At 46.4% G+C, this 13,410-nt stretch overlaps 1 protein-coding gene across 1 annotated transcript in view; it reads right to left on the reverse strand.

Moving 5' to 3' along the window:
- LOC308303194 (myosin phosphatase Rho interacting protein) overlaps window positions 1–13,410 on the reverse strand; it is a 190,946-nt gene that overhangs the window by 62,555 nt on the left and 114,981 nt on the right. The window contains exons 6-7 of the mRNA XM_080747518.1: window positions 8,622–8,847; window positions 2,489–3,071 (exon numbers count right to left, since the gene is read on the reverse strand). Of these exons, the coding sequence (XP_080603644.1) occupies window positions 2,489–3,071; window positions 8,622–8,847 (809 nt within the window). The remainder of the gene's footprint in view (window positions 1–2,488; window positions 3,072–8,621; window positions 8,848–13,410) is intronic.

Raw genomic sequence — 13,410 nt, forward strand, 5'->3', positions numbered from 1 at the left:
GGTGTCTCACGTCGCTTGGCGCCATCTTGACCAAGGCGCGCTGCTGAACAAGCGGTGCCCCGGACGGCAGCGCCGCACCTTGACTATCGGTGCGGGCCGCCTGGGGCGGACAGCCTGGGCTGTAGGATCCAGAGCGTTAAGCCCTCCTGGTGGAGCGCAGGCTCCGAGGCCTGCCCTAGCCAGGTGGAACCGATGTACCAAGGCGAAGCAGTGTAGTTAACGTTAACAAGGAAGCTGTCGAGCAACGAGCTAACGGCTAATGCTAGGCCAAACTTGGTTCAGGCAGAAACATACATTCCCTCGGCAGAAAGGCAAGAGGGACCATAGCGAAACACGTAGCTAACGTTAACAAGGAAGCTGTCGAGCAACGAGCTAACGGCTAATGCTAGGCCACGCTTGGTTCAGGCAGAGGCCTTAACAAGCTAACAGCAGAACAAACATACATTCCCTCGGCAGAAAGCACGAGGGTTCATAGCGAAGCAGTGTAGCTAACGTTAACAAAGGAAGCTGACGAGCTAACAAGCTAACGGCTAAAGCTAGGCCACGCTTGATTCGGGCAGGGCCTGAACAAGCGGTAAGCAGTGTAGCTAACGTTAACAAAGAGCAGACGAGCTAACAAGCTAACGGCTAATGCTATGCCACGCTTGCTTCGGCGGAGGCCTGAACAAGCAGTAATAATCCTTTGTTATAGAAGGAAATAACCGTCGTTTTAGGACGGGACAAGAATAAGTATTCTTAAGTACGGGTTAATTCAACACTCGCCGGTGGGCGACTCCAATGCCACCGCTTTAGGCTAATGCGCGAAGAATAATAATACAAAGGCTGAGTTTCAACTTATCTGAATGTGATATCGCAGAGAGTGAAAAGAGGATGTTACTTCCGCCTCCGGGGGCTTATATAGCCTGGAGGCGGGTCACTCCGGTTTGAGTGACAGGCCCTTCCTACCTACGTTAGTACGGGAGCTGAAGTAGTTTCTCTGAATGATCGCCAGGGGGCGTCATTACCCAAGTGGGAGGTCATCCTGGAATATTGACAGTAAACCTTGTATCTCCAAGTTTCAAATTTGTAAATTTTTTTGCAAAGTAAAGCCCTGCTTCATCATACAAGGCCGTCACACAAAAGTAGTGAAAACAGCAGATCTACAAGCACACAACGCCTCGCGGTGCGAGGCGTTGTGTGCTTGTAGATCGGCTGTTTTCACTAGTTTAAATCCTTTTTAAAATGATGAATGCAAAACGAACGGTTTTGGACATACAAGATTTTCACAAGACAATGACTATATATGTAAGATTTTCACAAGACAATGACTATATATGTTTTAGTCTAGAAATTGCAGTGCCTAAAAGATAATAGCCACAAGGTGGTGCTAGAAGACAGAAATGCTGATTGTGGGGAATGATCCCAACCAAGTAGGAAATCATTGCACACCATCATTTTTGCATGGCACCAAATGTAGGGTTGTGCGTGAAGTTAACAACCAGCTACAGTATAACCTTAATGTGTTTACAGAGGGTTTTCCACCGTCATTCGTAGGAGGATCGGCATTTGCGTTTCTGCACGACAGTGTGGTTTATGGCAGTGGTTCTCAACGTGAGGTCCAGGGACCCCCAAGGGTCTCTGAGGGGGTTCCAGGGGGTCCCCCGCCCGGCTACATTGATCTATAGCTCGAAACCAAATTCCCCCTTACGGGTCTGTAACTCAGAGTGTACACATGGAATTGGAATCCAATGGTTCCATTCAATTTGTTCCAGTTGTACACTCTCAAGAGTTAAAATAGCTGAGGATTTTAACATTGAGATAATTGTATAAAACGGTGCCTGTGGCCTAATCAGTGGTGTAAAGTAACAAGTACATTTACTTAAAGTACTGTACTTAAGTACACTTTTGAGTTATTTGCACTTTCAATTTCCAATAGTTTTACTTCTACTCCACTACATCTCGGGTCCAAATATTGTACTTTTACTCCACTACATTTATTTCAAACTTTAGTTACAAGTTACTTTTTAAATTTTTATCATTATTACAAAACATTCATTAACCACGTAAGCCGTATATACATTTTGGCCATTTCAAAGTAGACGATCTACAAGCTCACGATGCAACGCATTGTGAGCTTGTAGATCTGCTATTTTCAGAAGATTTTTACGCATTTGATAACTTGAAATGGGACGTTCTGCACAATGAGTACTTTTACTTTTTGTACTTTAAGTACATTTTGATACCAATACTTTTGTACTTTTACTCAAGTAAAATGTTGAATTCCGGACTTCTACTTGTAACAAAGTACATCTGAATTACAGTATTGATACTTTTACTTAAGTAAAGAATGTAAGTACTTTTTACACCACTGGGCCTAATGCATATCAAACCGGGGGTCCTTTCCTTGAGAATCACTGGTTTAGGGTGACAATAAGCTGAGTACGGGCCCGACGTGCAGCCTCCCAGCGTGCTGTGCACGGGGGGGGGGGGGGGGGGTGTGACCTCTCACCTGCGTTCCTGCCCAAACAGGCGGGCCACCTCCTCCCGTCCGGGGCTCCTCGTCCGTGCCCTCAGCTCCTGCCGCTTCTTCTCCGAGCGGAACGCCTCACGGTAGCTCAGCCGGCGAGCCCGCGGCGCGTCCGACAGCACCGCGTACTCCCTGCCGGGCCGGCCCGCTCTGACGCTCGCCGTCCCCCCACCACCGCCGCCGCGCCCATCCCAGCTGGGCGCGCAGCTGCTGCTGGGCTCAGAGTCCAGCGAGCTCTGGGACGAGCTGATGGTGGAGTAGGTGGGGGACAGGAGGGAACCTGGGGAGGGGACGGGGTCGGGGGAGGTGTAGCAAGGGGAGCCGTGCGGGTCCGACTCCGAGCCGTACCTGTGGTGGTGGTGGTGGTGGTGGTGGTCGGGGGCTCCTCCCGCGGCCGAGGAGGAGGGGGAGGACAGCGGCGAGGACAGGGGCAGGTGCTGGGGAGGGTGCGCGGCCGTCGCCGGCGAGGAGGTGGAGGAGGAGGAGGGCTCCGTCTTGGTCTTCTCCAGGGAGAAGTAGCCGCTCTCCACCCGCACCTTCCGCCCGGTGCTCACGGTGCCTCCGTCTGGGGGGAGAAGCAGGGGGCGTCAATGGGGTATATGCATACACGCCATTTTGTTCTACTTCCGGGTGTCTTTCGACTTCCTTCACAGGTGTTACTGATGATACTAATTAGGGCTCTGTTTGATTTATTGTACAGTGGTTCTTTAATTTCAAGGACCCCTATAAACTCTGAGAGTGTACAAATGGAAGCAAATGGACCCTTGCAGGTCCATCTGCTTCCATGGAACCCACTCAAGGACACTTTGAGACCCACTGGTGTAGCAGAGTGTTTCCAGTGAGCCAACATTCACAATATCAGCCCCCTGACTCTGTTTGACCAGAATGGAACAGACCCTTGATTAGTATCATCAGAAACACCTGTGAAGGAAGTCGAAAGACACCCGGAAGTAGAACAAAATGGCGTATGTGCATATACCCTATCGGGTATAATAATAATAATAATGCATTTTATTTATAACGCACTTTACATTCAAGGAATCTCAAAGTGCTACAAGGTTAAAAGCAAGGCATAAAAACAGCAAGGCAGACAATCAGTTTGTTATACACAAACAAGTTTCAAGGCCAAATTCTAAACTAAGCAACAAAGGGCAAGAACAATAAAAAGGCAAGTCCCAGTAAAATTAAGAAAACGCTTTGTTAAAAAGGTAGGTTTTTTAGTCCGTTTTTAAAAACATCAGTGGACTGTGGCGCTCTCAAGTGGTCAGGGAGGGAGTTCCACAGATGTAGGGCCGTAAAGCTGAAGGCCCGGTCTCCCATGGTGCGGAGGTTGGTGTCTGGGGTGAGGAGAAGGTTAGTGTTGGAGGAGCAGAGGCTTCGAATGACCGGTTTTGGTTGGAGAAGTTCTTTAAGGTAAGGGGGTGCATTTCTGTAGATGCACTGGTGGTATGGCAGGGGTATGCAGCTGCCATACCTTGGGTCCAGGTGCAGGGGGGGAAACAAGACATACGGGCAGTTGACAGTTTGCCATGGTTACTCATTGAAGTTGAATCTCCATATATGGAGATAACCTACGCATCACACTAAGTCTGACCTCACCAGCCCATATTTGGGCATGAGCAACTTATGTCTCCATATATGGAGATATGATGACATCACACAGTCCTCAGCCGATGATGTGGCGTGATGTCATACAATACACAAACGAGCCCTACAGTATAAAGGGGCCAGGAAAGAAGCATTTCTTCGACTCAGACCTTATCGCCAGGGTTGGCTTATAGCAGCTGTCGGTAGGACCATATATGGATTCTGTTAGTGTGGATCTCCTAACAGGGCATCATCTGGGATACAATCCCTTTTATGCCCATATATGGAGATCCCTAACAGAATCCCTTTTATGCCCATATATGGAGATCCCTAACAGCATCCCTTTTATGCCCATATATGGAGATCACTAACAGCTAACAGAATCCCTTTTATGCCCATATATGGAGATCCCTAACAGAATCCCTTTTATGCCCATATATGGAGATCCCTAACATAATCCCTTTTATGCCCATATATGGAGATCCCTAACAGAATCCCTTTCATGCCCATATATGGAGATCCCTAACAGAATCCCTTTTATGCCCATATATGGAGATCCCTAACAGCATCCCTTTTATGCCCATATATGGAGATCACTAACAGCTAACAGAATCCCTTTTATGCCCATATATGGAGATCCCTAACAGAATCCCTTTTATGCTCATATATGGAGATCCCTAACAGAATCCCTTTTATGCCCATATATGGAGATCCCTAACAGAATCCCTTTTATGCCCATATATGGAGATCCCTAACCGAATCCCTTTTATGCCCATATATGGAGATCCCTAACAGAATCCCTTGTATGCCCATATATGGAGATCCCTAACAGAATCCCTTTTATGCCCATATATGGAGATCCCTAACAGAATCCCTTTTATGCCCATATATTATGGAGAAATCCCTGCTCTGAGTATCTGACATCAGTGTGATGTCACCTGTTTATGCCCATATATGGAGATCCCTGCTCTGCGTATCTGGTTGCTATGGTAAACAGTTGGTTGCTAAGGTAAAAAAAACATGGTTGCTATGGTAAACAGTTGGTTGCTAGGGTAAACAGTTGGTTGCTAGGGTGAAACCATGGTTGCTAAGGTGGTTGCTAACGTACACTAACAAACCAGCAACAACAGACTGTTGCCACAGCAACGTACACAAAGGTTTGTGTACACATGTGGTGTGATGTCATACTGATGCAGAGATATGAGCAGGGCAAAGGTGTGACTTGTGACGGACGGACGGACGGCCGGTGGAGGTTTTCATAGTAAACTGCTCCCTTACGGTCGCAACTAGGGTAAACAGTTGGTTGCTAGGGTAAAACCATGGTTGCTAAGGTGGTTGCTAACGTACACTAACAGACCAGCAACAACAGACTGTTGCAACAGCAACGTACACAAAGGTTTGTGTACACATGTGGTGTGATGTCATACTGATGCGGAGATATGAGCAGGGCAAAGGTGTGACGTGTGACGGACAGACGGACGGACGGACGGCCGGTGGAGGTTTTCATAGTAAACTGCTCCCTGACGGTCGCAATAAAAGTTACTTTTAAATATAAATACAATATAAATGTCTCTTTGTCTATCTGTGCTGGTTATTATGTTGTTAAATTACAGTAAAATAACTACAAATGCAAAATGTAACAAAATGGTCACTTTAACAAGGTATTATAATTATATTCTCCACACTTGTATTCTCCCCATCTTGACAAAATGGTATATTCCCAGGTTCCGCAGGTGAGCTGCACAGGTGCAATTCATTATTGTTCATTGTGGCACGTTTACTAACATGCCAAGTCTAGCTGCACTTGACATATCCAGCCCAAGAAACTGCAGAAACAGGGAAAAAAAATAGAATGTACTTCTTAAAATAAATGTATCATGCCTGTTGCTAAGGTATGGCAACATGACTGGTGTCTTGCGCGCGTGCAAGACACCAGTCATGTTGCCATACCTTAGCTTTTTCTGAACTGACGCCACTGGGGAGAAGGGAGGTAGAACAGGGTGGATGTGGTGTGCCAAGGAGGAATGAACACATGACAGCTGGCAGGTGCGTCACACCAAATTCTGGGCCCTTGGTACAAGGATTCACTGCGGGGCCCCTGTGCTTTAACTATTGAAAAATAGCAGATATACAAGCTCACAACGCGCACCGAGTGCCGTGCTGCGAGCTTGTAGATCTGCTATTTTTGAAAAATCATGAAAATCTTTGAATATTTCAAATCCTTATGATTTTTTTTTTTTTTTTTTTTTAACCTATGTTTCTATGTCAGTGGAGCTCAAACCTTTTCATGTGAAGGACCCCCAAGATGACAAGTATTTGGCCACGGACCCCCATCTCAAAATATTTAGTTCCAGGGACCCCCCAGAAGCAAAATCTTAGTTACAAATGTTCGCTTAAAAAATACATATATTCAAAAATGTGCACACATTTTCACGACTTTTCAAAAATAGCAGATCTACAAGCTCGCAGCGCGGCACTCGGTGCCGCGCTGTGAGCTTGTATATCTGCTATTTTTCAATAGCTAAAGTATAAAATACTTAAGGCCCCTCCACCACCTTGGGCCCTAGTAACTCAGTCCCACTTTCCTACCCCTTGTGACGCCCCTGACAGCTGGTCGCACTGGGGGAGGCGGCAGAGGGACAGAATGCTTCTCCCGCTACCCCACTACACGGCATGTCAGCCAAGCTAAGTGGCCGACAGAATATATTTTCGAACATTTTCAAAAAGAGTGGAAATGGCAGATCTGCAAGCTCAAAACGGATCACTGCGTTTTGAGGCGTTATATTTTCACTATTCATGTTTTTTTTTTTTTAAGTCATCAACTAGCACCAGTAAACATGGGACGTGTGCCATTTGTAGGATTTGTGTACCACGTCGCCTCTAGTGGCTCCCATTGAGATTGCATATCTTCCTGTATTAACTCTCTACCTTTTCAAAATGGCTGCCAAGTACCAGGATGCCAAAACGTGTAATTTTTAGTGCACGGATCCGTGCACGCCCATGCCTAGATCATGCACCATGTGTGTGCACGCTGTTCACAGCTTTCAAACAAAAAAATCTGCTTGGAAATCCGTTCAGGCATTCATGAGATAGAAGCCATTATGTTTCCTACAAATGTAAACAAACATGGCTGCCCTTTTTGAAAGATGTGGTTGGTATGGGGGTTAAACATACAATTTCGCGATTGCGATCATGCCTAGTACATTTTTGGAGGTGGCTCCCCCCCCCACCCCCACCACCTGCCACCACCTGATGAATTCACTTTGATAGTCACTTATCAAGGCACCTGTGTATTCTGCTTAATCGCCACATGATGGCGACAACACAGCATTCACTGTGTCAGTGACGTCACTCGTATGCGTCTATGCTTACCTTTCTTTCTTTGTTTACCAGCCCAAGAGCTCAACTGTGTTTAGCCCTCTATGGTTTAGCCATCACCTTCAGATTCAGATTCAGATTCAGATTACTTTATTAACCATTGTGTAATACACATAGGAATTTGCTTTGGCATACTACACCTTACCGATCATCACCACGAAAGCGTGGCGTGGCTCAAAGTAGTTGCATCTACAGCATCTTGCAATGGGCCTGGTGTACAAGATACACTACACCTCCAAGATTCCCATGTACCTGACAAACTACTTCTTAAAGGTCAAGGATGTTCACGACCACAACACCAGAGGCAGCTCCACTAATCATCATCAACGTAGATTTAACACTAAACAAGGCGCTAACTCGTTCTCCTGCTATACCATCAACATGTGGAACGCCCTTCCACAAGCCTTAAAGGAGAGCAAATCCCTAGCCTCCTTCAAAATTGGTATGAAAAGTCACCTTCAGACAGCTACTACCCGTGACTTGTAAATAGACTAAGCCCCCATGCTCCCCCCCCCCCCCCTTTTTTCTTTTTTTTCTGCCTTTGTATTTGATGTTATGCTTTTGAAACTGATATTATCCTAGATAAAGTATGTTCTATCCGTCTGTCTTTCAATGTTATATGAGATACTTAAAGTGTGGTTCCTGTGGAAATAAGCCTCGGCTTTCTAGGATCTCCTTTTAGTTGACCTTGTACCAGTGATTTGTACTGTCATGAAACTGTACTTTTTTCTATTGCAAACTTCTAATAAATTCTTCAATCAATCAATCAATCAATCATTAGCTTACTATGTCTAACTCTAACCCTAACCCTAACCTTAACCTCAGTAAAACTATGCCTAACCCTAACCCTAACCTCTGTGGGGTGAGACGCTATCCTGCCGACGCTACGTTGTCTCATTGTCTTTGTTGTGGATCAAAGCGACGGCGTGTTCCGCTCCGCGCCGCACGACGAGCGCTCCGGTTCTCGATTTCACTGAAACTTAAAAAAAAAAACCTGACATATATATATATATATATATATATATATATTTTTTTTTTCTTTTTTTCAAAATGGCTTCCAACTCGGAAGGCGGCCTCTAACAACGGTAATAACTCGGTAAACTCGGGAGGGGGCAGCAAAAGAGTTAAACATCTTTTGTACGCTACTCACCGTCCTGGGTGGTGACTGGGGGGGCCGCAGCAGGGGGGCTCTGGCTCAGCTGGCTGAGGCATGAGGCGCTGCGGCTGCAGGGGATGGTGGCGCGCTGCGACCAGCGGGGGGCGCCCTCCTCCTGCCACAGGCTGGCGCGGCTGCAGGGCACGCGCTCGGCACCCGCGATGCTGCTGGGGAGGCACGGGATGCTGCCCGTCACCGTCACCTTGGCCGGCCCGGGCTCCTGGTGGCAAGAAAAATCACACCCGTGTGAACTGAGCGGTGGTCGTGGAGGCTGTGCAACAGCACTACTGGGTGGATGCAGCGGGGTTAGTGTGCTTTACAATGCTGTAGTTTCTTCACACACTCTAATTTATTTGACCCTAAAACATTCAGTTTGTTAATAATAATAATAATACTTGACCACACATGCTGACCCACCCGTGTGTGTGTGTGTGTGTGTGTGTGTGTGTGTGTGTGTGTGTGTGTGTGTGTGTGTGTGTGTGTGTGTGAGAGAACAACAGCGCCCCTCCCTTAACATGTGTGGTCAGAAAAGGTACTGCAGGCTTGAGGCTACATACACGGACGGCCGGACGGCCGGACGGACGCATACACACATGGCCACGTATAGGAGACGGTGTGACCACCGCTCAAAAACAGTCTTTTCAGTCGTAGGTTGGTTGCATTGCTTGCAATGCAGAATTGTTGTGTTGTGTTGGTAGTGTTTTTAGTATTTCTGCTTGTGTTTGACATTTTTGTTTGTTGAGATACTTGTTGCACTAACTAGCATTGACTGTTATGGTCACTTTGATTTGGGCACTGTATTATATTGATAGTTGTGCTTTAGGACACTTTATGTATATATATTTATATATATTATACGTTCCCTTTCTTGTTGTACCTTGCTCTTACTGTACTTACTGTACTCTGTACTCTGTTCTTGTTTTTTCTTTTTATCTTTTTCACACTTCTCTGTAACTTTGAAAATAACCTTATACTGCTGTGCTGCCTCTGGGCAACTGATTTTCCCCCTTTGGATAATAAAGGTATCTATCTATCTAAATACAAGTAGTCCGGAATTAAATATTTACTCGAGTAAAAGTACCAAAGTGTTAGTATCAAAATGTCCTTAAAGAACCAAAAGTAGAAGTACTCGTTAAGCAGAATGTCCTGTTTCACAAGTTTTCACATGTATAAAAACTATTTGAAAATAGCCGAAATATATATTGTCACTGTCGGCAGAGGCGTTGTGTGCTTGTAGATCAGCTGTTTTCACTAGTTTAAATCATTTTAAAAAATGATAAATACAAAAAAAAAAAACGGCTTTGGACATACAAGGTTTTTCACCCGACAACTGTATATAGGGCTGAAGTGGTTAATGTATGTTTTGAAATAATAATCAATTCTACATCTAGATCTACATCTCTAATCTATCTACTGTAGTAACTAAAGTGTTCAAATATATGTCATGGAGTAAAAGTACAATATTTGGATCCAAGATGTAGTGGAGTAGAAGTCAACGTTTTGGAAATTGGAAATGTAAACGTACATTTCCACGTGAATGTAAATGCAGCACTCCGATAAGCTTATCTCAGGAGTGGCCATGGCAAGAATGGAGGGAGAGAGACACAGACAGAAAGAGAGAGAGAGAGAGAGAGAGAGAGAGAGAGAGAGAGAGATTTTTTTTTTGATTTTAAGACCACTTTATTAAAACTGTTTTACAATACAAGAAAACGCATATCAATCAACTTGTTCTATTCATTCTTTTTTTTGTTTGTTTTTTTGTTTTTAGAAAACAACCTGTAAAATGCCATCGTTCGTGACCGTACATAGTGCGTCGCCTACACACCACACCTGTTCAAACCCCCCAATGTCCCCTACTAGGCTATAGTAGGCATGTTCTATTTTAATGCGAGCTGACATTATGCCCTTGGCCATCGACAAGGGATCTACTGATCCTAGACCCTTGACCTGATTCTTCCTGGTCTTCCAGATGGACAACTTAACAGTCCCATACAAAAAGTTAACCAATGTTACAAAGGGTCTTCTGCTGCTGCTATATTTTGGGCCAAAGATAAAGTTTTCGAGAGAAAAACTCTCCCCTAATCGCATAGCTACACCCTCTGCAAAGGCTAACACCCTGTCTAGTCTGGGACACTCTACAAACAAATGAAACACAGTTTCATCCCGTCTACAAAATGGACACCCCACCCCGTTACTAGGATCTAGGTGTGCCAGATACCTGTTTGTAGCTATACCCCCATGTACAATTCTCCACTGGAGATCACCCACCCGCTTTTCAACGGGGGGTTTATACAGGGACCGCCAGCTACCTTTCGGTGTAGAGCCTGGACCAAAGAATTCATCCCACCTCGATGCCTTCATTCCTCCCAGAGAACGCCGGTGTGCCACCTTCACACACGTGAGATACACTGCCTTTTTGCTTGTGTCCTCAAAGTCCTCCAGCTCTGGAGTTGTGTAAGACAGGAAACCCCCATCCTCCTGCCAGTCCTCCACAGCGGCAGAGACTGTCAGTGCGGGGAAGACATACTCTCCCTCATCGTCCCACTGGTCACAAACAGTTCGTTGGTCAATAAAGGCTCTATAAGGACCGGGCAGAGATCCCCGGACCTCCTTGACCATCATCTGCAGCCGCCTTGAAGAACGTATTCCGGCCCTCTCCCCCAGCTCCTCCACCGATGTTCTGGTGGCCTTGAGGAGATGGCCTAACTTCACACAGCCTGCTTCCCTCAGACTGTTGCATACGCTGGCAGAAGAAAGCACCTTTGACACAATGAAATCGTTATGAAAAAGGGGTTCTTCAAATAACCACATCCCTGGTGTTGCATCAGGTACTCGGTTGGCCCTTAGCACCTGCCAAGCCTTCATCACTGAGTGGTAGAAAGGTGTGAGTCCTGTGAGGTCTATCTCCTCAGGTTTCAACAGGAAGAGATGCTTGTCATACCCCATCTGTCCTCCTCTCCTCAGCAGTAGCCTTGCAGTGTCCGCCCAGCTTACTCCGAAGTGGTACAACAGTCTTTGCGCTGTCTGCAGCCTAAAAGCCCTGACCCTTGAGGGAATGTCTATGAGGCCTTGCCCGCCCTCACGCACTGGCAGGTATAGGGCTGCAGCTTTAATCCAATGTTGGCCTGACCAAAAGAAGTTCACCAGCGCTCTCTGTATCTCCTCGATCAGGCCTGGTGGGGGAGGCAGGATAATCAGTCTATGCCAAAGCATCGAGGCGATTAGGTTGTTGGCAACCAGGACTCTACCCCTATATGATAACTGCGGAAGCAACCATTTCCATTTGGACATTCTGGCACACACCTTCTCCAGTAACCCCTCCCAATTTCTCTTCTGAAACTCCTCTGTCCCTAAAAACACCCCTAGACATTTAAACCCTTCTCTCTCCCACCTTAACCCCCCTGGCAAACTGGGTGCTGTCCCTCCCCCCCAGTTCCCAACCTGTAAGGCTCCACTCTTCTCCCAGTTAACCTTTGCAGAGGATGCCTTCTGGTATACCTCCAGGCTGTCAGCTAACGCCTGGACATCCCCTTGTCCCCCTATAAAAATATTAATATCGTCCGCATAAGCTGACACAACTCTACTTGGACTTTGTGGTAGCCCCGGTAGGGAAAGCCCTGTTAGTTGCTCCCTCAACCTACATAGTAAGGGCTCTATGGCCAAACTGTACAATTGTCCTGAAATGGGACACCCCTGTCTTATGCCCCTGTTTACAGGTACGGGGCGGCTCAGACCACCCCCCACCTTCACCAGACATGAAGCCCCCCTATACAGCAGCCTAATCCATTTTAAGAACCCCTCCCCAATCCCAAAGGCTTTTAGTGCAGAGAATAAATACAAATGGTGGACTCTATCGAATGCTTTCTCTTGGTCAAGCGTTAGAATTCCAATGTCAACCTCATACAGTTTAGATATGTCCATCACATCTCTCATTAGAGACAAGTTGTCCATAATAGAACGATCTGGCACACAATAAGACTGGTCCTTATGAATGAGCAGTTCCATAACGTAGTTCAGCCTGTTGGCTAAAACCTTAGAAAGAATTTTGTAGTCCGTGCAAAGAAGTGCAACGGGCCTCCAATTTTTAAGAAGTGTTAAGTCCCCTTTCTTCGGTAACAGCGACAGAGCAGCTCTTGTGCAGGTGAGGGGTAGGGTGCCTCTCTGGAAGCACTCACGCAGTACCTCAAGCAAGTCTGCCCCTATAACGTCCCAGAACTGTTTATAAAAGTCTGCCGGGAGGCCGTCGATCCCAGGGGCCCGACCTGACGCCATTCCCCTCACAGCCTTAGTAAGTTCTTCCATGGACAGAGCAGTATCCAGAAAGGTGCGTTCCGCTGATGTCAACTGCGGCAGCCCCTGCAGTAAATCTGCTGCACATGCCTGGTCACAGGTCTCTGCTCTGAACAGGTCGGTGTAGAAGTCCACTGCATGTGCCTTCATCTGGGCTGGGTTGGTTGTGACGCTGCCATCAGGGAGCCGGAGACACACCATCTGCTGTCCCCTCACCACCTTCCTCTCCAAATTAAAGAAAAAGGAAGTGGGGGCATCCATGTCCCTGAGGCTCGTGAACCCGGATCTCACTAATGCACCTTTAGCTCTTTCATGCAAAAATGAACTAAGTTCCTGTCTTTTCTCCTGCAGACCTACACGATCTCTATTATGGTTGGCAGCAGAGAGATTAGAGTTCTCCAACCTGGATATTTCCAGTTCTAATTCTTTAAATATCTGATTTACGTTACTTGTTGAGAAAGAGGTGTATTGTTGGCAAAACACTCTTATTTGT

Source organism: Nannobrachium achirus (genome assembly GCF_963921795.1).
Source record: "Nannobrachium achirus genome assembly, chromosome: 18".
NCBI lineage: Eukaryota > Metazoa > Chordata > Actinopteri > Myctophiformes > Myctophidae > Nannobrachium > Nannobrachium achirus.